At 37.7% G+C, this 24890-nt stretch overlaps 1 protein-coding gene across 1 annotated transcript in view; it reads left to right on the forward strand.

Annotated features, from left to right (window-relative positions):
* ARHGAP15 (Rho GTPase activating protein 15) overlaps positions 1 to 24890 on the forward strand; it is a 330235-nt gene that overhangs the window by 33703 nt on the left and 271642 nt on the right. Inside the window, exons 4-6 of the mRNA XM_075028952.1 lie at positions 13988 to 14062; positions 17873 to 17934; positions 22039 to 22126. Coding sequence (XP_074885053.1) covers positions 13988 to 14062; positions 17873 to 17934; positions 22039 to 22126 — 225 coding nt within the window. The remainder of the gene's footprint in view (positions 1 to 13987; positions 14063 to 17872; positions 17935 to 22038; positions 22127 to 24890) is intronic.

Genomic DNA, 24890 nt, shown 5'->3' on the forward strand with positions numbered 1-24890 from the left:
TTCCCACTGGTTATACTTAAGCACCTATTAGAGTTGCATGTGCCTGTATGCTAATTTTTCTGAACATTTACAACAACCGCTATATCTGTGCCTGAATGGGTTTGTGTAATAGATCTGATGATCTTCAGATCTGAAGTAGGATTTTTTTTTAGATCAGTCTCCATTTACAGTATTTTGGATATTTGAGCTGGGAAGGGAAAGGCTCTGTGTATACTGACATCGGAACATTTTAAGATGTTTATTCAGAGCATAATTTAAATTTTGATACTTCTCGAGCCACATAAGAAATAGTTTGCAGATTAGTTTCTATAGCAATGTGTAATAAATTACTGAAGAAATTATAATTTGGGTGGATTTGTCTTCCATTGTGTTCCACTTCAACACACACGCACACGTGCTTAAACCTGCAAGAAGGTATAAGCAGATATTTTAAAAATCAGCATGACGCAGTATGCCAGCTTGCCTCTGCCTTTCTGATCGTATGTGCACCTGTATGAATGAGACAAATTATCCCATTTTTGATTTGGTGACTTTTCTTACACATAAAGAGATGATTGTATAAAATGCAATGCGCCGCAAAATCAACTTCATTATTTTAGCATGCGGAGATTGTAGATTCCAGGTAGTTTTGTTCTTTCTGTTAGACAACGTGCTGCGCATTCACCATTTTATAAATCTATAGTCACTGAATCTAGGTAGTGACAAACTGAGATATATTGACTAATTGACTGTTTTTTGTAATGGCACCCATTTCAGAGATAGACAGGCCCTTTACACAGTGAAAAGCAGCCAAATACTAAAGAGTGTATAAAATCTTCCCTGTAACAAACTTCCCCCCAGCTATTGTATCACTGAGGGGGATCCTGCAAACACTGCAATGCTGGACCAAACTGATGCTTTTACTCTGTCCTGGAGTTTTCCAAATTCTTTAAGTTCTGAACTCTGTGCACAGGAATAATTTCAAGAACGTTGTTTTATCTCTAATATTAAGAGCTTAATGCTGTGCTGTTACATGCACACTGTTAGGATGATGCAGCTATTAATAGTGATGCAGGACAATCAGGAACAGTCAATAAATATTTGTGGGGTTTGGGATTTGTAGGTTTTTTTTGTGTATGGTGGTTGTTGTTGTTTTGTTTGTTTTTAATCATGCACAATTTGCTCACAAGAAACTATGATGAACTCCATGCTATTAATGACCAAAACCATGTTGAGTGGCATCTACAAGTGATGCTAATTTTCAAAAAATTTGCAATATTTTACAAAATTTTAAGAAACTTAAATACATGTCATGCTAGAGCCTTACAGGGTTTTCCGAGGTGGTCCATGCCTGTTGATTTCAATCAGAAATAAATATTGCATTGTCATGGAAATTACAAAAGTTTCATAAAGGGCAACCATTATGCCAATACTCAAAAAAGGGAAATGGATAACGTCAAATATTTTATAGGCAGATTAACCTAACAGAGTATTGGGTCAACTAGTGGAAAAATTGTTGCAGGGTTTAATTAAAAAAATGAAGTAGTTAGGAATAGCATTGATGTCAATCATCATAGCTGAATAAAACCCCCCAAAACCCCAATAAAACAGAATTATTTTTTGATGCAAATCTCACTGAAAAAGGCAGCCATATTTGTGAAGTGTGGTGAAAGTTTGTAAGTCACTCGGCTTAATAGTACGTGACATTCTGATTAAATATTAGCTATATGCTGTATCAGTGAAGCACACGTTAAATGGATTAAGAACTGATTAATTTACACGTTTCGGAAAGTAGTCCCTGGGGAATCATCATCAACTGGGTGAATTTTTAAAGTTGTTCTCCAGGGACTAGTACTAAGCTTGACACTAATCACTCTTTTTATCCATGATATGGAAGTAAATAGAACAGTTCTAATAACGTTTTAAAATAAAGCAACGATTGATGGACTGGCAAATAGGTCTGGGTAAAGGCACTTGTGGAGAGTGATCTGGATTGCTTAATGGCTGAAAGTGCATTTTAATTTATCCAAATACATGTATATATGGGAAACACAGGCCATGCTGTTCCCAGAACTAGGAATTGCATTCTGAGACTTTACTGCAAAACGTAGCTCCTACGGGTGTTTCGGTGTCAAAAAGTTTGATCTGACCCTTGTGTGTGATAACGAAGAAGAGAGACAGTAAACGTTCATGTCTGTCAGCAGCACTGATGAAAAGGAAACTAGAATAGTGATATTAAAATAATGAAGATTATGCAAGTAAGAGGCAAAAAAAGAGTATTGGAGGTTAGGAAAATTGTCTTGCCGATGAAGGACCTACAGGCCTCAGCATGTTTAAATTATCCGAAAGAAATTGAAAGGCAATTGATTTCGTACTTACCTACATTAAGGGACAACACTGGGCACCAAATGATTCTTTAATGTAGCAGAAAAAGGCAATACAAGATGAAACGTCTGGAAGTTGGAAGCCCCCCAAAATAAAATGAGTTACAGTACATTTTGCAAAGGCTAGTGGGAAACTACCAAGAGAATTGGTAAATTCATCATTTTTTCATGTCTTTGAATAAGAAATGGAACCTTTCCAGGGAGATATCAAACAGAAATTTCCTAGGCTAAGTCCAGTGTAGTTTGGATAAAATATTTATATAAACATTTCTATAAACAGTGCCATCTTGATTGCTCATCAATGTCAAGGGGTGGGGAAGCAAAGAGATACAGCGGCTGGTGCTATTTGAAAACCTTCGTTGGACTGAGGATGAAAGAGGAAGAAACCCAGCACATAAGTGATAAATCAAAGCCTTTTTCCCCTCCATTACGTGATGTGTATTTGTGACTTTGCTGACAGCATGGTATATATGTATGTACAGCATGGAATATATGTGCTAACATATACAGTCAAAGTTCTATTTTCGTGTACCACCAAAGCCTCTAATAACATTTGGCTCATTTGTTTTCTTGAGGCCTTTTTTTCCCTCTCTTTCCTTTTTTTTTTTTTTTTTTTTTTTTTTTTAAATAAGGTCGATGACTTCTCTGGCAGTGCACCCAGAGTAAGTACTGCCTTTATACACTGCCCACGTTTTGGATGGCAGTGGATAATTCCTGCTTTGTTGAGGGTTTTCTGTTATATGTAAGGTAGGTGACTTCTCTATCAAAGCAGAATGAGGAAAATGAAATCAGGGGCAATTTCCAGTCTGTCTAGACGCTTCAGAAGTTTCAAACAGGATAATTCCATTTCTTCTTTTCTTTATCTGCTGTATTAACGTTATATGGTTTGCTGTCAGTGTAATGCCACAAGAGTAAAACCAGGAGATTCAGTGTGCTTGAATCAGAAATCCGCACTTTCCTCTCCTACGTGTTGTCTTCAGCACATGGACAAATTTGTGGAGTGAGCACAAAAGGGAGTGTTATGTTATTAGAAATGTTTCTTTGCCTGTGAAGGGCAAATAATGAAATAATACTTGAGCAATATGGACAATAGCGGTTTGCAATTATAGTTCTTATTTTGCCAAGATACAAACGGGTGATGGTTTTTCTTTTTAACTTGTGTGACAAAGAATCAAATCAAGAACCCTTGAAGCCCGAAACAAATTTGAAGAACTAATTTTGGTATTTAAAAAAAACTCAAACAAACTCTAACCTTTGCATTATAGTACTTCTACTGCGTCAGCAGGGTTTGGTAAAAGTGTTAGGGTATTAATTTTGTGTGAAATGAAGGCAAGTTGCAAGTGGAGAATCCCAGAGCTGGGTAACAGTATTAGCAATCACTGCTGTCCTACCTGGTTTGCTGCAAGGTTATGATTAAATATAAACCTGAGAAATCTCAAAGGAAGAGTGAAGAAAAGTTGAGCTTTTAAATATTTTCATTCTTTTCCTAGCTGAATATTGTGAAGTCAAATAGAATAAGAAGGAATCGTCCTGCTAATTGACCTTTGCAAAATCACCCATTTGCTTAAAAAGCTACTTGAAGTAGATCTGTTATTATCTTAATTACTCTATTTCTTTCATGTTAGTGTTTATAATGGCACCTGGGAAAATCTGTTTGAAAACTTTGCTTCGTTCTTCTGCTGCGTACGTACTTTGGTCCTCAGAACAATGCTAATAAGTAATACTGTTTTTTTTTTGGTTTTTTTTTTTTAAAGAGATTACATGTCGCGATGATATGAGAGACTAATATGAGCCAACAGGGCTGGGAAAAAAAGCATGTGCAAGCTTACTCAGGTTATTAGTGCAAAGGGAAGGGAGAGCAGGTGGCAAGTTAGATGGCCATCTAGATATTATCAGTCTGACAGGTATCCAAGTGGTTCTGTGTTACAGTCTCTAGTTTTAGTCTCTGAATAGTTTTAAATAAGATTTAGCTATGGGGTTGTCAGCCGTGACCTGTGTTAGAAGATATTCCTTCCACTCACATTAAAAATGTACTCTGTGAAAATTCCTGTACCGACAAAACCAAAGGACTTTCCATTGTAAAAGCCAATGTTTTACCTCTGTGCTGCCTGGAATCGGCAACCTAAAAAGTTAGAGAGCAGGTAGTCTTAGTGGTTTTTTTCCCCTTCAGATTAAAGAAGCTGAACTAAGCCCGGAAGTCAGAGCAAAATTGTTTTTATTCAGATTCTTTGATTTTTGTCACTGGATGTTCATAGCGACTTTTTTGGCTTGTGTTCCTTATAAATCTAATTTCATTCTGGAGCCAGGACTTTTTCGGCACTGCTCCTGTGAAACTTGGACACAATGATTTAACAATATGTCCAGACCAAAACAGATCAAGTAGTCACACATGACTGATTCGGCGGAGCATGCTCAAAGACAAGAATGATGTCTCTGCACAGCAAACAATTCTCTAGGGTAGGGACAGCGTGCTCAAATCCAGTCACCCCAGAGTAAACACTAAGTTAGACACAGCTTAAATGTGCCTTCGAGCACAGGCTTCCACTGCTGCCTAGATGAAAGCCCCAAGCCAGGCTGCGGATCCAGCCATGCCGTAGCTTTTATGTCTCTTTTCAGCCTGCTAGCAAGTGTCCGTAGTTGTTAGAGCAGTATTGGGGTGCGCTCGGCAAGGGGAAGGAAGAAAGAAGAGAAAAACGCTTCTTAGAATAGCTTTGTGAATATGCTTCATGGGTATTTGCAACTCATTTTATTAATTTTCCATGAGTGTTTGTAAGTGTGATAGTTTGTTCGCCAGAGTGTTGGCAGGAAGGATGAGTCCTGGAAGGCTCCGTTGGAAATATTCTCTGCTGCAGAGATCTCTGATTTTCCTCTCCTTCCTTCTTTTAAAGTTCCGGTCATCTAATCCAAGAGCAGGAACTATAGTATGTAACTTTTCTAATGACTCCCATACAGTGCATGAAGGATAGCTAAAGAACTATGAATGGTCTGTAAAAATACCGTGGGATTTATATGCACATATAAAGTTGTTTGAATAATCTCAATTAATAAAATATATTCTTTTGGAATAGTTAACAAAACCATTAATTTTACGTCGCTTATATTTTAAGTAATAAAATGACTATGATGTGTTGATTTGCTGTTAATCAAACTATATTTGGGAAGAAAATGATATTTTAGTTTTACCATTCCTGCTTTATCCTAAAATATCTGCAATAGGGTTGGCTTTTGGACTCAAAAAAAAAAAAAAAAAGAGAAGCTTTTCTTCTGTACTAATTTTTATAAAAAGAGTCCCTTGTTACCAAGTAGGGTTTTTCTCAGTTGTTATTTCAAAAGGCAATGACACAAATTAAAATGGCTCTTTGTTAAAATGAGTTTTTTTACTATCTACCTTTACCGGTGCCGTTGTTTACCACGGAATATTTTCTGTAGTACGATCTATATGGGATGCGCGTTGAAGGTAAACAATTTTGGACGCGTCTGGCTTTGGTTTACGCTGGTTTCATCATGATCTGCCTTTTATACGCTATGGCCACTGAGTGCTGTGCAGTGCCCAAGGTAGTTTTAAGCTAAGTTGGGTATCGGAAGCACGCTAGCCTGGGAAGCAGTATAAACTAGGCTCTGCTCCGGTGTGTGTGGCCATGGCGATGCTGCTCTGATGCTTGAGCCAGTTTGTTTCAACTTAGCCCGGGTATCCCTCCACTGCCGTTGACAATGTAGAGCATATTCTTACGCAAGGATCCTTGCAATCTTTTGGTATTGTTCCTCTTTTTTTTTTTTTTTTTTTCCTGCCAGTACGTTCCCCTCCCCTCCCTTTTGTATTTCTGGCACATATATGTCCACAGGTGTTATTAAGTGTAGGGTAGCATGTGGTGTCCATGCTTCAGTGCTATCGCAGAGGAAGGACTTCCTACAGGAAAAAAATGATCACTTTCAGTATTTTGCAGGCTGCCCATCTAAGCCCATCATTGCCTGGCATCTACACACTAAGGGCAAGGATCCAGCGAACTTGTGAGTGGGCACCATGCCATCTGAACAGATGGGCATGGAAGTAGGCAGCCAGTAGACCATGTATGTGCATCAACTGTGGGTGTTGAGGGCAAGATTCCCAGTGGAGAATGTCCAAACAGCTGTCTGGCCTGAGCCAACATGCCTACGACCAAGCAAAAGTGCCATCCCTAAATCCTGCTGAGTTGGATTAACCTTCAAAAATAAAAATTGCTTCTGCAGTAGCATAAGGTGAGTTTTTGGCTTGTTTAAATCTGAAAGAAAGAATGAGGGAGGCAGGATAAAGAGATGCGCTAACATAGAGTCCACTAGAGAGGACTGAGCATTTGTCTAGGAATATTAATAATATTTTAGACAAGGGTATTTATATGGTATACAGTAACTGATGACTTGCAGGAGTGTGACATCAATGTTAATTACACTCTCTCTGTTAAGATGGTCCTTTCAGGAGAGACTGAGCTTTTGAGTGCATTTTGATTGTAGTGTATGTGCTGGATGTGATTTTGTAAAGGCAATTCTTTGGGATTTTTTTTTTTTTGCACATTTGCTTACTAAGTTTTAATTTTTTTTTGCTTGCCCCTTTCCCCGAGAATATTATTCTAGGGTGTAATTTCAGGTCAGAGTTGCTGACACAGTTTGCTACTGTAGCTGAGTTCTCACATTTATTGTCTTTATTTTTCTAAGATCCAAAGGGGACAGGAAAAGATAATCTATCATTAATCTCTGTCTGTATTAACTTTGATTTTTACCTTTTATAGACATAACATCAAAGAACACATTTTTGCAGATGTAGATGTCAGAGGCAAAGAACAGTGAAATACTGATGCCTATTGCATTTTTTTCCTGCTGTTTTTTACTCTGTGTTTCTTCAATCATTGGTGCACTACTCATCTGTAATTTCACCAAAGCAAGTGCAGTAGTTAAGATTAATATATTCTAATATCATGGTGAACCAAAAGTAACAACTGCACGATGAATAGAAAAATCAGAATAGGAAGCACCAATATATTTTATTTTATAATATACCTTGTTATGTATGGCTAGCTGAATACTGTCACAGTGTGCACGTTGCTGTATTTTGTTACATATTACAGGCTGTAGCAAAAAAGGCTAGTACAAATATATACAAAGTCTCCCTTTAAATGTTCTTTTCTTGAATCAATGAGTATTATATTTAATACAATTAAAGCATATTGAAGCTTTGAGACCAGGTTCCAGTTTGATTTCCAGTTGGAAATCCTAAGGGTTACAGGCAACGCAGCTGTTGTTTCCTTCGTGATAGTTTGATCCCCAGGTACGCGAATCTGAGCGACCCGGAGTAAAATTTAGAGCAGCCTTAAGATTTCTTGAACTCATAGGGGTGGTAAGAACCTTTTGTAGCTGTCTCCTCTTCTACATATGGTTTTGGCAGGTCTCCTACTCCTGAAAAGGCTAAAAATGAAGCCAACTACATCAGCTGGGACTCCCTCAAAGCAAGGATCAATTGGACAAATTTCAAAGTCCATTTGAGTATCTAGAGAGGAACAAAAGGGCTCCCACTCTAGGGAAAATCTGCTCCTGGGAAACAGCAAGCAATTAATGGAGAAAAGTACCTAGTGCCTGCTGTAGGCTTACCCTTAGAGTTAAAATATTAGCCCAAACTGGCTACCCCAAATTTGGATCACCCCTCCAACAATTTTGGGGAAGAAGGTGGCATAGTTTCAAACAGGCCATGCTTTGTAATCAAACTCTTATTTATTTATTTACTATTTAGACTTTGTTAGACTTTTTAGAATTACGTATTTTCTGGTCACAGAGAATCCGTTCATCTTAACACTGGCTGAAATTTAAACTAGGCTCTGAATAACTATTTGGCTTTTATTTCATGAATGAAGTAGCTGAATAAATCGAGACACTCCCGCAGTAAAAGGACCGCGGTGCTTGTCTACAGCAAGTTCTGAAGTCAGGGAGCATGCCCACGTGATTAAATTGCCTTGATATAAAATACATACCTTCACAGGCTCGAATACGAAGGAGGACCCTCGCGCTGTGGGAAAGGTCTATAGGATTCTGATTTATAAGGGAGCAAGAGGTCAAGGGAAGCAAAACCATTATCATTATTTTCACAGGCTCTGGAGATCTGAACCGAGGGTAGAGGGCAGTGTGCTCAAAGGGAGACATGCAGGGGGAATGCAACACAATCCTGCTTTCTTTTTTCCCCCCCTCCTCTGACTTCAGTCTGCAGATTCTGCTGAGAGTATGTCATATGTAACAAACTCAAGCCTGTAAGGACTGTGAAGTGGTTTTCTTATTAAATGATGCATAGAGAGATTATCTGGTCTGTAGCCAGAGCACAAAAGCTCCATCCATGCAAGTTCCTATTCCCGAGCAAAGCGTTTGGTCACCTGTCTAATAATGAGTTTTTGGGGGCCTGGGGATGGGGACAGAGGGTGAGAAGCGAAGGAGGGCTGATGGGGACAGGACTGAAACTGCACTTCATGCATCTCCTTCCCTGCAAGCCTTAGGAAAAAAAAAAAAAAGGCAGAGAGAACTAATGTCACGTTATACTGCCTTGTAGTCTCCATTACCTTTTCTTCTGAAGAAATCTATTTGGGACAAGCAAGGAGGAAAAAAAAACCCAAAACATGTGGCTGTAATGTAACCCTCCTGAGGATGGTGTTGGGAGGGCTTCAGAGCAAGCCAGGAGCACCCACGGCCATGGGCCAGGAGCCCGCTGGGACACGAGGAGATTTCCCCGGGGCCGAACGGGGTCTTGGGCTGAGCTATTGCACAGCTTTAATGCACGGAGAGCATCCGCAGCCGCGGGTCGGGAGGGGAAGGGGATTGCTCCTGCTGTTGCTTGACAGCCTCCATCTCTCGAGGATGGACCAAAACCCCGTCTCTGTTGAGATGACAAAGGAGCATCTCCGAGTGGGGAGCCCTGTGGGGTTTTCTCGGTGCCTTTCGCAGTGGAAGAGACACCGTATCACAGCAGAGCTGTTTCAAAAATAATTTCTGTAGATGATGATGGACTTGCCATACTGCCCAAGACTTTAAAACAAAAAAATCACTTTGAGCATGACAGTGAGTAAAATGTTACAGGATCTTCCTTTCTCTTGCCATTGCCTTGGTGTCTTTCAAGGGATGGGGCCATTAACAGAAATGCATTGTAGTATTACTTAAGTTTCTCTATCTAAGCAATTATAAGTTGTCACTGCATTTTGGGAGTGACGGGGAACAAACTGACCACAGGCATCACTAAATCAGGTATCACCCCTCCTTCTCTGTTGAGGGAACGGTTTTCACAAAAGTTTATGTGACTGGTTTGTACTTTTATTGCAAACTTTCAAGCTGCCACCGGTAAGTTCGATCCTATAAAGAATGGAGTGTTCTGGCCCTGATCCAGAAAAACACTTAAGCCCGTTGCAGAGTGCTTTGCTGGATCAGGTCCAGAGCAGAGCAACATGCAGTATTAAGGGTTCAACAGTAGGGGCTTTCTCTCTTTTTTTGGGTGTTTATAAAGCAATCTCCATGGACACGATTGCAACTTGGGTAGGATGAAACAAAACAATAGTTAGGTAGAAATCTAACAAAACCTCCATGAGAACCTTGGTGGAGCAGTACAGTGATTGATGGAGAAAACAGCAGGTAGATGTCATCCCAGGGTTTCTCATCCAAAGCAGAGCTCTGCTGCACCGGGTGCTGCTTGTTTGAACAAACTGTGGTTTTCCCAGGTTACTTGTAGGTGACGTTTGTGGGTAAATAACCTGTGGTGAATAACTTATTTGATAATTTTGGAAACCACTTAGAGATGCCTTAGAATTATCTTAATTATTTAGGGATACAAGTGAATTTGGAATGATGTTTCAGGAAATAATGAATTGCCTCTACTTTGCACTAGAGCAGCCTGTCTGGGCCTTTTGAGAAATGCTAGTTGGTTTTGTTAGGTTTGGTTGAAATAAAAAAGAAGTATGTTGCTTCTCGTTGACTAGATGAATTAGGCCAGAAATATGCTTGTAATGGGAAATAAAATCCAAATCAGCCCTCCAAGACTCTTTCTAAACCAATGCCACGCTATTTGAAATGAGTAGCAACGAGTTAGTCGTGATGAATTCCCACAAAAAGAGGGAGAATTTAAAGAACAAATGGGAACACAGAAAGAAATGAAATTAAACATCAGGTTATTGCCATTTACTTCATCGGTGTTAAAACAGCAGTTGTCAGATGGTTGTCCCTTCACGCCGGGATACCAGGCATACGTAATGGAGGCTTTGTCTTTGTAGAAAGGATGATGACGGATTAGTGCTTAGATGCTGAAATAACTCTGGTAGGAGATGGATACCCTTTAGCTAAGGGAAGGGGGGGCTGCTGAGGCTGAACTTAACAAAACCAGACTTGCCCACAGACTTGCAAGCGCTCACAGAGTGGATTTTTAATGCTGCAGGTGACATTGTTGCTGACTGAAGAATGTTCATCAAATCAGAAAACTGCTGATAAGCTGCCTTTCCCAAAAAGGGATCTCACGAACTTCTCCTGTAAATCTCTGCCTTTCATCATACCCTGGGAGGTGAGGTAGAGGACTTGTGATGGCTATTATTTAGGTTTTTCTTCAGTTTATTAGGGTAATCAAAAGGAGCTCTAGAGAAAAAAAAAAATCTCAAAACATCTGCTTTATGGTGTGTCTATTAAAAACAGAATGAAAATAATTGAGCCTACACTTCCCTTCTTGAATATTTTGGTACACCACTGAAAATTGTGAGGGTATTGGAACATGAGTATATTGACTGCTGTCACCCAGGTTCTGCTAAGAACATTTTAACATTGAACCAAACAAACATATCGTAAAGGAAGTGGTATAACTAAGTCATTCAGCAGTATTTGCAAAATATATTTAAGACCAAATTTGTATAAGGCCTGTCGGAATTTTATAAAATCAGTCTTAAAGAATATATTGCCTCTGTTGTTGCTGAGTTTTTTCAAGCTGTTCTGATTTTTTTTTTTTTTAAGTTCTTTTCTACCAGCCTTTTGGTTTAGAAAATGAGTGAGAACTTTGTTGAACTTTCCAATAATTCCATTTGTAAGCCAAATATTTGGGTTTTTTTTTCCAGAAAAGCTTGATCTTGGCTTACATATCTGTGGATTTTGGTTGTATTTCTGTAACTATATTCAGACTGTGGAGCTTCAGGACTTTGTTGATTGAGATTGCTCATTGCTGGGCTACAAAGTAATGTTATTTCTTTTATTTTTGCCCTGTAAGAGAAGCATGTAACCTTTTTTAGAAAAAGTGTTGTGTTAAATAATCAGGTAAGATGTCTATTCTTTCTCCTTGTACACATGCAGTTTTCCTTAACATTTCTGCTTTGCATACAGCGAAGAGGTTTTTAAAGCACATAATATGATCCATAACTGGAATTTAATGTTTTTTTTCTCCTCTCATGTTTCCTGGCAATCTTACTATTGTCTTTTTATTACACTACCACTGATAATTTTCTAGTACTACAAACCCAGTACTTTTTTCTATCCCCTTTCTTCATTTGGTTGTGGATGGATTTAGTGCTTCTGATAGATTCTTTTTCGCATGTATCAGATGTGAGCATTTCTTTCGCTAATGCTCTGATCGCTGAACCAAAGACCCGACCGAAAGCTCTGATCGGTGCTGTACACTTCACAAAGTTGCACACAGGGCCCCCAACAGACACGCGTGATTCCTGGAGAGAGCAGCTGAATGTTAAAATAGATGCTTTGGAGTGGTGGTGTGTCTTGTTATTTAATTTGGATGAGTGAAGAATATATTTTAGAAAGCATCGCTGGGCAATATGCTCTGTTGTATATCAAGGAATAATTAGAATGGGGGATCTGGGTGAGAAAGACTTTCTATGATCTAGACCTGAATAGTTTAGTTATATGTCTTGAGCACTGTAGAACCTTCAGAGTTGTTGAACAGTAAAGATAAAGAAAAAGATAAATGGAATTAATTTATTTTGAATTTATATACATGTCTCTGCCTGCATTAATATTAAGTTCCATCCAAAATCTAAATAGAAAGACTGTAATCTTAGAAGTTCTCTCAATAGCATCAGCAAATCATTCTTGTTTACCCTACATGCTAATAAAACAGGAACATGACACTCCTGAAAACAAGATTGCAAAATACAGAAAATGTGGTCTGACATTTTTTTTCTCCCCAAAGGAGGGACTGCCACTAACTAAAGTATTTCTTATGAAAGCTCGATTGCTTAAGATGCAGAATATTAAGAGAGAAAAACACTTTAGGACACAGCCATGTCACCAGCTGTTACTCACCCTTAATGAAATTGTTAAGTGATATTCTTCATAAATAGGTCAGAGAAACTTTTGAATTGTGAGGAATGTTTTATCTCTTTCTTTGAAATGTTTGTATTAAATTTAGAACTGGTAATTCATTAAGCTCATTAGCTCTGACTAGGAGAGTAGAGCAATATCTAGGATATAGATTTCAAGGCTTAAAAATGTTACTGCTTACAAATAAACATGAAAGCAATGTGTGGAGAAAAAATATGGGATCATAATATGTTTAACTGTTTTTTGAGCGTGGCCCTCTGGATTAATTAAGAACATTTTCTATATTCAGACACTTGAATATAAACAGAATACATTATGACTTTTGGTTAACTCTGTTTTAATAGGGAAAAAGAGAATGCATTATGATGAATACAGTGGAAACTAGTTGAGACTATATTTTGTTGTTTGCTTTTCAGCTTCAGTTAAAAGAGGAGATAATCACTGAATTTTACAGGATCCCAACTCCAAATTATATTATTATTGATTGACATTGAATTTAAACAGTAAAAGTTTTACATATATATGTGTATATATATACAGACACAGACACGGACACACTTTTGGGTGACGTGTTCTTTGTTGCAGATTTGTAAGGAAGTAAAATGTTATTGAGCTCTGCCAAATGCTTGATTTGTGATGAAACTTTTATTTATTTGTAGTAATTTCTGGCATAATGCAATAATTTCCCAGACTTAAGTCACAGATGGTTATACTGGCTTCCTCCTAGAAAAGAGGGAACTGGAGAAAATCACAGACTCAACACGGGAACAATTGTAGAATCAGCGTCCAGTATTGCTGTAGCCTTCCAGTCATGGAGGTTTTAGAAATAGCTTTGAAAGCAGTTTAAATGTACCAGATCTATTATGTGCTTGTTCCCAATTACTTTCTAGTTTCTTGATTGACTTGCTTTGTGGCCTTGAGGTTTTAATTAGCATCTTTCCCATTTCTGTAAAATGGGTTTAAGAGCACCTAACTGGTTAAGCAATTTTTGAGATTCCTGATGGAAAAGTTGTAATTTAAAATGGCTATTATCAGTTGGTTAATTTTTAGGTAAATTTGCCAATGTGACATCACAAAGAAACACATTTATTCCAGAGATTTTTAGAGCCTAGTAGCTGTATGCTTCAAATACACAGGGCTCAGAGGAACACCCCTTTCCACAGAAATGCGGTACTGAAAGAAACCACGTTTCCAAAACTCCATCCAATGCATGCTGTGTGGCCCAGTAATTAAATTTGTTGGTCCACCTTTACCTGCATGTATTTGAATCCACTCTGAATTTAAATCCTTGAATTTTTTTTTTTTTTTTTTTTTTTTAGGTAAATCGTCATAGAAGAAATCATTCCCAACATAACTTAACACTTGCAGACATCATTAGTACACAGGACCACACGGTAAGCAATTGCTCTATAGAACTGATAAATCACTCTTGTTATTTTAAATGTTTATAATGTAAATGTTACACATGCTTTACTAAAGAATAAATACATGAGGCTTTGGATGCCTCAAGATGTTAAGGGATTTGAGCGACTTTAATCAATAAAAAGAATAATTTTAGAAGGTACAAAGCAATTTATATAGCTTGACTTTGCTGTTAATTCAGTTGTACTAGACTGATGTTTCATCAGTATTAATACTTGGTATAAAGGAATGCGACCATGTCTTTGTCCTGTCTTTGCCCACACTAAGGTGTTTTTAATATTGATATAAATTTTTATAAGTAAAAGTGATCATGAAATTTAACAAAATTTGCTTGACACTAGAAGAATCTAGGGGGACTAGAGAAGCATAGAGGTTTTTCTATTAAGAGAAAATGAATATGCAAATACAAATTCATCAAAGAAATGCTGGTATCGGTGGTACTTTCACCTACACAAACTTTTCAGGATTAGGTAGGTTCAGAAGCTTTGAATTCTTCTAATTAAAAAAATTAGAGAACCTATATGTGATATAGTGATAATTACTTTTCCTTATAGTTTCTAAGACTGTTAGCTCATGACAGTATTTTTTTATTATTATTTAGAAACTCAAATATTTACACATCTATACTCTCATCTTCAATATTCTTCTAAAAAGCAAATTAAAAAGAAAACCCACAGTCCACAAACACAAAACCCCACACAATAATTCCATTTTCTTATTTCTGTGCTAATTCTTCAGGGCATTTTGGGTCATTGTCTCAACCTTCCATATGTTGAAAAGGTGCAGGAAGGGCAGCAGCTTAACAACAAATGATGATATTTATTGAGACAGAAACAACAGAGCATATTATTAGGATATATTTGGTATTCTTTTTAATCTAATGTCATCTATTTGCAGAAATATTGTAAGTCGATACTGAGCTGTTTTGGAAGTATTTTCTTGAAAACAAGCAAAACAGAAAAAGGGATATTAAGAGACGTTAAACAAGGGGAATATAGGACCCCAACCAGAGTTTATAAAAATATTGGGGTCATCCTAGAAATCTTTTTATTTGTCTTTGTGGTAAAGTTGTTTTGTAATTCCATAAATACCCTTTATACTAATTACAGAGAAAACTGTGCACATTATCAATTAATGAAGGCCATGCAATTTTTTTTTTTAAAGCCAGCACCTGTACTAATACAATTAAAGTAATACACATGTGGAAGTTACTTTGCTGAGCACTGAGAGGTCTCATTAACTGAAGATCTTGTTTTTTTGAGCTGTTGAATTTTGAGCTGTTTAATTTAAAACAAATGGTGGATTTGAGCTATGTGATTTAAATCAGGATATTTTATATGCCCAACATTTTTTAGTGGATTTGATATTTTAGCTCATGACAATTGTAAGGAAAATATGACTGAGCAGCAACATTTTCATCTGGAAGTACATCCAATTTTTAACTTCCCAAAATGTGAGAATAGAGGTGATTCAGATCTGATGTTGAAAATCACATTTGCTTTTAGTTTTGGATTGGTTAAAATAACAGTTTGGGAAGGGTGGTTGGTAAACTTTGAAAACATGAGATTTTGGGTCTGATTCAGAGAAGCAATCAACAGCTTGAATGGTTCGCCAATGCTCCTCCCAATTTCTGTTTCCAGATGGGTAGAAATATTAAAAAGAATAACCTTTCTCATATGTTATTTGGCATCTCTGGCCCTGGCCAAGCACCAGAAGTTTTATGCTACAAAAATGAAGGGTTAGAAGGGGAAGAAAAATATTGAAAGATGTAAAGTAAGTTTGATATAAAAAAAAAAAAAGTAGGTGGAGATGGGGATTAAGTCTTATTTTAGCTCTAATAATTCATCCATCCATCACTACATAAATAGTGACATGACTCTGCACAATAATCCCTACATACTTTCTCTCTGGGTTTTCTATGGCAATGATATGCTTGACAGGAATTTGCATGAGATAAGTACAAATTATAGAAAATGCACACACTAATCCTCGTGTACCCATTTGAGAATGTCACCTAAATCATTGTCCACAGACCTACAGACCTTTTCATAGGTACAAACAGACATGTACACAGTATACATTTCACTATATGCTGTATACCAGCAACAGACAAAAATCTAAGGAAATAGTTAAACGTATTACAGTGTTAATAACATGATATTTCATATAATCAAAATAACAGATATGTTTGGTTTAAAAATCCTTATGTTCCATGTTAAAGCATATTTTATTGCTATTTAATGGCTTTGCAGACAGCAAAATTCTATTGAAATTGTTACAAAATTGCCTTGTGACACAATTTACTATAAAGACCACGTGGAGTTTCTAATCCCCAAGTCAGGCATTGACTCAGTAGTGTTTGAAAGGGAAAACAGACCCACTTTCAATCACAATTTTACTTCTTTTCCCATTACTGACACGACTGGGACGTCCTTAGCTAATGAGACCTGATGAGATGGCAGGTCAATGGGTTTGGCTGAAGACCAGTCGTCTTGTTTTGTTTGGTTTTTAGTTTTTAAATAAAAATTCACATAGCCAAAAATAACCCCTATCCTAGACTGTATAACACAGCTATACGAGGGATGTTTCAGCAGATCATAGAGACACGAGTGTCTGCAAGGGCCTCTGGCTTAAGGAAAGTGTTCAGAGATGTGGAGGAGCAGAAATTAAGAGAGAAATGTAAACCAAACAGCAAGCCTAGGACTTGCTTCTAATGCGCCAAAACTCAAGTACAACGTTGGCACCCTACAACCAGGTGCCCCAGCCTCGTGCACACCGGCAGAGTCCTCAGCCTGCTCTGACCCCACAGAAAAGGGACCAGGTTTCAGCAACGGCAATAGCAGTGTGTGGGATCTTCAAGGGCGACATCAGTTTGCTAATATCACATGCTGCTTTGTATAGGTAATAGCTAAGGGCTTTGCCTTTTGGGGTGTGTTTTGGAAAATGCGCAACACAGCTGTGTTTTCCTTTGTTACAATTCCCGTTTCAGCTCGTGTGTCGAGAATTGACAGAATCGCTCGATTTGCTTTTCTGCGAGATACTATGAGATCATTTAGTTCAGCTGGAAACTTGAAGACAGGTTCTCCCTGCACATAGATGCACACGCTCCAGGGAAATGTGACCTTTTAGGGGCCGTGAGGGCTGAGCGCCTCAATACCAGAGCTCATCTGAAAGGCAACACCACTTAAAAGCATGTTGCTTTTTAGCACCTTGCATGAGCCTTGGTTCGGTGCCAGCTCAAAGCAAAACATGGCACCTACGAAGGCAATGTAACTTTTCCTGTTGTAGAGAAATTTAATGTTTCTCTGATATTGGTTGCCCCTAAACATGACTATCTTTAGAATGTAAGAATCAAGAAGCTTTTACAGAAGTATGGTCTGTCCCTCATAGCTATCATTGAAATGTGGACTCCTGCCACTCAATATATGAAATGATACCTTGACGTGACTTACCTACAATATATTTTCAATTAATTCATCTTTTACTTATAGCTAGAAACTTTGCCTGCATTAAAATAAGTTTCTTCTAATTGAACAAATAGAATATTATTAGGGTTTTTTTTTCCAAGACTAGTTCTGTGTACTAATTGACTTTAAATATTGTTTGCAAATTTTCAAAAGAACTGACTGTATTGGAAAACAATAGGTGACTAAACTGAGAATTAGTGATAAAATGCTTCCACATTAGATTAGCTAGATGCAGACTCTTATACATGTACTAAGTGGACTCATTCATCTGAATAAAGTATATGGTTATGACATGTTTTTTCTTCTTTCTTGCAGGTAGTGGAGAAAGAAGGATATCTTCTAAAAGCTAAAATAGCAGATGGTGGCAAGAAATTAAGGTATTACATGTGAATGTTATGGAACTTATCAGTTGCAAAATTGAGTTGATGCATGTTTAAGTATATATAGCCATTATTGCTGCTAATAGCCAAACTGCCACTGTTTCAGTATTAAGCCAATTACAGTCCCAGAAACCAAGTGACAGCAGCTAATGGGCTCATTGCATGCAATCATCACGTGTCAGTGTTAGCCTCTATATTACATATATTATACACATATTGAGGACAACCTTAAGGCACCAGGCAAGCCAACAATATATTTTCCGGTGGGCAAATTTTATGTGCTGAGTGTGTGCTTGAGGAGTCAAGGATGGGATGTAGGAACCACCACGTGGTGACGGCACAGAGCTGCCAAGGCAAGATTATCAAAAGTGATCAGCACTTACTCACTTGGCACTGTTTGTGTTAAAAATAATGTGAATATTAATGCTGCCTTCTATGGAAGGATTTGCTATGGTTTGCTGTACTTAGATGCCTGGAAAGGAATAGCAGTGATGTGACCAGCACTGTACGTCACTGATGAGAATGAGAGAGTAATGTGAAATACTACGTTTTCTGCCTGGAGTAAGGAGCCAAGTAATAAGTTCTCGTATCTATATAGTGCTAAATAATAAGGATCCTAGAAATATTCATTGAAAAGGGAGTCTGGACATCACCAAGTCCAACCTTGAAGCAACAACTTTGCCAACACTTGACCAAGCCTGCCGCAGCTGGCCGCCATCCGAAACCGGCATAACTCGCGGTTTGGGAAAAGGCACTGAAGCCAATAATACTCTGTTCCCCACTTCGGACGCTGGCAGAAGCTTCTGCAGAGCATGCGTAGGTTGGGCATCGCCTGTGGACATGCCCAAACCTTCCCCTTGCGTCGGGGTCCCATAGCACAAAGCATCTTTTTGGCTTGGCGTTGCACGCCGGCTCGGCGCGGGCACAGGCAGCGTAGCTCGGCCACTTGTATTTTTAAATAGCCTTGAAGATCAGGCTGGTATTTTTAAATAGCCTCAGAGATTGTGAGCACCACTGAAGCTATAACGTGCTGCCATCAGGTGTTCATCTGACAGAATGCAAATGCAGCTCTGACTGGGAACCGTGACTTTGGCACTGGAGCTGGCTCGACAAATTCACGCCATGTCCTTGTCGGTGCTGGCTGGGTCTTCTCTGCATACTCGTATTTATGGCTCTTTATACAGGCAGAGGGCGCGAAGCAGGGATTCATCTACTCTGCCTACTCTTTGTCTGACTCCTCCTTTCACTTACCTAAACTTCATCCGCTGGAAGTGATTTCTTGACTAATGTTGGTGCTGCATGGCAAAAATTAGAATATTACGAACTGACTTTTCTGAAGAGCTTGAAAAGCTCAGTTCGCTGCACGTAGCCCGTGAAATACAACGTGTGCCCACCTGTACAGAGACTAATAGGCTTTAAAGAATTTTTCTTATTTTTTAAAGCTGGCAGATGACTTTATGGACAATCTGATAAAAAGGTTGTCTAGTTTATATACCTTTTATCTTTAGGTCACAAAAGTAATGAAATTTTGATTTTAAAATGTCACTTTTAAAATGAAACAATTGCAGAATAAAAGAACTCGAGAATTTAGATTTAGGGGAAAAAAATCTTGTGGATAATATGGTGAAATTCAGTTGCATTCTCATACCTTCTATAATTCCTATAGCCTCTTGCAAAAACACTATATTTTCTTATTCCTGATGGAATTAAAGCATTGTCCCCTTAAAATTCAGAATGAAGCTTGGGTAAAACATCTCACCTGATATAGTTTAAGAAATACCTATCATTGACTTTTGTTTTTCTTTGTTGTTGACTTCTTATTTCAAAGCCATAGACAGAACTACATTTACTTTTTTTTTTTTTTTTTTAATGAGGTCCAGGTTGAAATGAAATGTTTTTAAATCTTGGCAAACTTCCCAGCTAGTTTGATCAGAAATTTGAATCTTTTAAGAAGATTTCACATAAGTCTAGGACCTCAAAACACAATTACTGATTTGTATTTCTGAGCTAGAAAAACCTGCCCCACAAATAGCTGGACAAGCAGCACTCTGCCTAATAGAAGTGTCCGTGACACAGAAATGTTCCTCTCTATAGCTAATGTCAAGCATTTGGTGTAAGTTGGGTACTGAATCTAAGCTGCATCCCAAGGGTTTTAATCCTTTGATAATCCATATTTATCCAGGATATCCAACTCATAGGGAAATCTGGTTAAACTGGCACATAGCAGGCTTGGCCACTTACTCCCCTGTGCACTTATGAGACCTTTTTGAGTAGAAAAAAAAAAATAGAGAAAATGAAAAAGAACTAAAGTTGTGCTTACCAATAGACAACTTGTATTCACTACCTTGATGGTGATTCTCAGCTACAGCACTCGTTTCCTAAGGATACTTTAAAAAATAATTAACTGCGGTTGAACTGTTCTTTATGCCAATGTACACAATTCACAGCTATGACCATAGTTCACATTAGCTAAGGATACAGCTTTATAGTGGTAATAAATTTAGCTGAAAATTTCAAAGTGACTTACAAACACTGTCCTTTTGTGGGGAAATATTTGTCAGTGATGGTCAGGTGCTTTTCTAAAACCCTACTGTTTCTTTTTCTTCCTCAATGTCTCTCTCTCTTTATTTTTTTCCCCCATTAACATGGCATAAAAAATGCAGTCCTAATTAATTTGGATGTATTAATCTCCTTCACAGAGAGTTTCTTTCCCTGTTGCTTCTTGTTGGCTGCATTTTAGGGATGATTGTTAGATGGTGCTGGGTGAAATCCTGCCCACACTGAAGTAAGTGTGGTTCCTCTGATAACGCCAGTGGCGTTAGGGCTTCATCTGTAATATTGGTTATGCTCCTTAAACTGAAGACTCAAACGTATTGGATAGGAAAGTCATTGATAGAAAAACTGCCTGTTGTTATGCCTGATGTGTGGTTTGATGAGATATTGAGTGCAGCAGAGCTTTGGGATGGATCTGGAAGTGAGCATCGAGAAGACGACTGACAGGCTTTTAAACTCTACAAAGCCAGGTTTTGCTAGAATTAAAAATGGGTTTGCTTGAGTTACTTAGGAATACCTAAACAGAGAAAACTCAGAGGGACTAGGGAAGACAGAAGAGAGGAAAAAGGGTTTCTAACAGCTCCTCCCTGGGCCCTCCATGTCCTTACAGGCAGCTCCCTCCTTTTAATGCACTACAACATCCACGTGAAACAGCCTGTTTGTCACATGCATTTTCAGGTCTGCTCTAAAATGTTCAGATTTGCGGTTTGCATTCACGTAAAGCAAATAAATAGTGGGTTCATGAGTAATTTTGTAAATATCAGATGTTATGACCCGCAAATCGGAGAGTCAAACTTAAGATGTTGATCTAAAAATAGTTTTCTATCAGATTAGATCCATTTGTTTATGATTATATGGTGGTTTGAAACATCACATTATATGTAATACATATAATAACATTTTCTTCTGATTTGATTATTATGTTCTTCTGTGTCAGGGGACACTTCCACATATCCATGTGTATTTTGACTTCTCCCTGGCCCCAGCAGTTTGCCAGCTCTCTAGGGCTATACCATGAACTCCTGATGTTTAATGGTTACCTAAACCTCTCTCAGATATCGTTCTTATCTTCCTTGCTCTCCTGTAAATTTTTAATTTAAGGAAATGAGAAAGTATTTGGGACCTTTCAAAATAGACCCTTTGCTGAGCTCTGGATAATCAGATTGAAATTACATTTTTCCTTCTCAATCCTATTTTAAGTATTAGTTACCAGAAGGGCACCAGCTGTTCTGGAGTCCTCTAAGTATATGTGAACTTTAAGCATGTGTGAATAATCCCCCTGTTTTCCTGTGGAAAAGGAACATAGATAGGCTTCAAAACATGAATGAGGAGAAAGAAGCCCTTCAAGCTTTGTTAGGCCATATTCAGGTATAATTGGAATGGTGCAACTCAATCGATATTGGTGGAAGTGCATCGCTGATACTGACCTTAGACCATTGTTTCTGACATGAAATAATTAAAACCCAAGCCTACAAATGGAGCATCTCTTACCTCCTGCTTGCACGCCTTACTGATTTTTTCTTTTTTTAATTTTGCTTTATTTTTAAGGAAAAACTGGTCCACGTCCTGGATTGTTCTCACTGCTCGGAAAATGGAATTCTACAAAGAATCCAAGCAGCCGGCGCTAGCCAACCTGGTAAGCAATCAACCATGCAATATACTCGGCTTCCTTGCAACTGTTATTTCAGTATAAAAAGTTTTTGGTGTTTACGTAAGAGAAATTCAGACTGAGCTGGCAACCTTCAAAGGTTTGAGAGCAGCTGAAGGAAAGTGCCTTGATAAACTTTTAATCAGATGTAGTGTATGAGAAGAAATAGGACTTAGCATGTCCTTTATTAAGAGGTGCATTTTGAGAATAATTGCAAAGTGAGACAAATGGTGAGTGACTACCCAGTAATACGAAGGTAACACTTTAAATTAAGGTGCCATTTATAAATGCTTTATTCTTATTTATGAAAATGATCACTAAATGCAGCTACTTCCTCAAATAATGTATTATAAAGTATGTTATAAAATGCATTAGTAATAAACGCTTAACAGATGATGCGATGAGAATCTGTTGCAAAGGATATTGTGAGATGTAAATTGTATTAAACCATGTATGTGCATCTTTAATACATGAATTTAAGTTGTTATCTACCATTCTATAAAGTAGCTTATACATTAATAAATAATAATAAATTATTTATAAATGGCACCTTAATATAGGGTGTTACCAAAGCAGAAAACATTGTAAGTTAGCAAAGTGATTTTTTATCGTAGTATAAATGTGACAACTACCATATCCCGCTAACCTTCCTGAATATTTCTATGACTCCATCTAATGCAGCTAATGCAATTTCTGTAGCCTGTAGTTACTACAAAGTGAAATTTGCAGTACCTTTTTATTGTGCCCCAAGGAAAGACAACCGATCTCAGTCTTCGGAGATGTGACAGCTACGTTGCGCAAGCAATAACGGCACGTATCCCTTCAGTGCTAGTTACTGCTGAGTTTGAGCCCACGAACCCGAATGTGGGCAACAAAAAGGGAACTCGGTAAATGTGTGACACTGTGGGCAGTGAAGGGACAGGTTTGACAAAGCCCTGTTGTGAAAGGCTCTCAAGGCCTGATCGAACCTGCCAAATCTCATTGGCGTGATGGGTGGCCACAAAGGTGCTCTCTTTGGCAGGAGTCACAAACAATAAGCTATTTTTCCCGTGGCAGGTGATGCAAACTTTTTCTTCTATATATTCTTGATCTACCAATGCCACCTGCCATAAAATCAGCTTTAAAGAACGTCTTTTCATGCTTTCCTTTTTTTGGAAAGAAGGTGAGGGTTGTAGCAAAAATAAAAGTAATAGACGAAACAATAAAAGTAAGTGAAGGGTGAAATCTGGCACTTTCTGCTTCTCTTTGTGCTGGTACAGCTGGAAAATACTACTTTTATTCAGCCATGAAAACAGTATAGTGTGAATTAGTATTTTTTTCGGAATCATCTGTTTTCCTTAAACTTGAATTATATATTATTAAAAAAAAAAAAAGTCTCAGGTGAGCTTATTAGAACTAATCTTATAATTTACTAGCTGTCTGACACTTCTGCCTGCTACCTCTTCTCCTCTCTCTTTGCAAGCCCTCACTGAAATCCCAAGAGATAAATGGACTCGTGTAAATTCAACACACAGGAGACTTGATTTTGCTCTGAGACTCCTCCACATTGTTAAAGTCCCCATTAGCTCTTTAAGAATTTAGATACTAAAGTAGACCTGCCTGGAGAATGGGACTCTGGCCCAGATCTCAATCTGTTTAACTCAAAAAATTAAGATGTGTTATGAGAAGGGATCTTCTGAGAAGTCAGTCCCTTTCCCTGAAGTCTCAGTCATCACCAGTGCTCTCAGTCAGTGAGGTAACATCTACTGCCTCCTGTGTCAGGAAGAACACAGACATTTTGATGCCATATTTTGCTCATTATGGGGAAAAAAATAAGTGTGGGTTTTGTGTGGCTTTTTTTGTTTGTTTGTTTGTTTTATTCCATGCTTGATCTGAACACTGGGGCTCTGAACTCAGTGTTCACTAGGTGAGAAAAAGCTGTTAAAGTTACATTTTCTGTCTATTGCATATAACTTATATGCAACGGTAAATAAACAAATTGGGTTAACCTTGAAAACAACAAGAGCTGTCAGTATTCAAAATCTTATAAAGCAATTTCTTAAACCAGAATTTCACACATCAAAAAAAGCTAAAGCATTACATTGATCTCATCTGATAAAGCAAATGCAATGCTTATTTCCCTTGTAAACCATTTAACCAGATGTAATTTTGATAGTGGAAAGGAAATAATAGAAAAACAATTCAATAGAAATCATTTGTTTACAGATTTTTTTTTTTCGAGCTGTAGTTTACTTTGGAAAAAGGGGAGCTCAACCATTAATTAAATAATGTAATAAAGGCAATGTTCATTCACAATAGTATGACTTATAACAACACATCTTTACGGTTAACAAAAAGATTAATGTTCCTTTGTATTGTAAAGATATTAATTCATTAATTATTTATTATTAAATACTGTACATGAAGTGAAAATTTAGAATAAGACAGCATCGTTATAAAAGGAATGATATTTCACAAAAAAGGCAACAACAGAGAGGGAAATGAAAGCACATTCTAATCATACCTCTTTTCCTGATGATAAGATAACATTTAGAGGTGATTTAAAATTATATTTTCCAAAATCTTTAATAGTATTCTAATGCAAAGAACTAGTGATAGCTAAAAGGAGTTTTTGTTGTTCCTTTGTATGACTGTAGATGTAGGACTCACTATAACAACTTCCTCATTGATTTGCATGGAGAAGACTGGGATCCATAGCTTTCTGGTGAAGCTAGAGATGATATCTGGTATTATCATTAGTAATAGTTATAGC

This window comes from Buteo buteo, chromosome 5 (assembly GCF_964188355.1).
Source record: "Buteo buteo chromosome 5, bButBut1.hap1.1, whole genome shotgun sequence".
Lineage (NCBI taxonomy): Eukaryota > Metazoa > Chordata > Aves > Accipitriformes > Accipitridae > Buteo > Buteo buteo.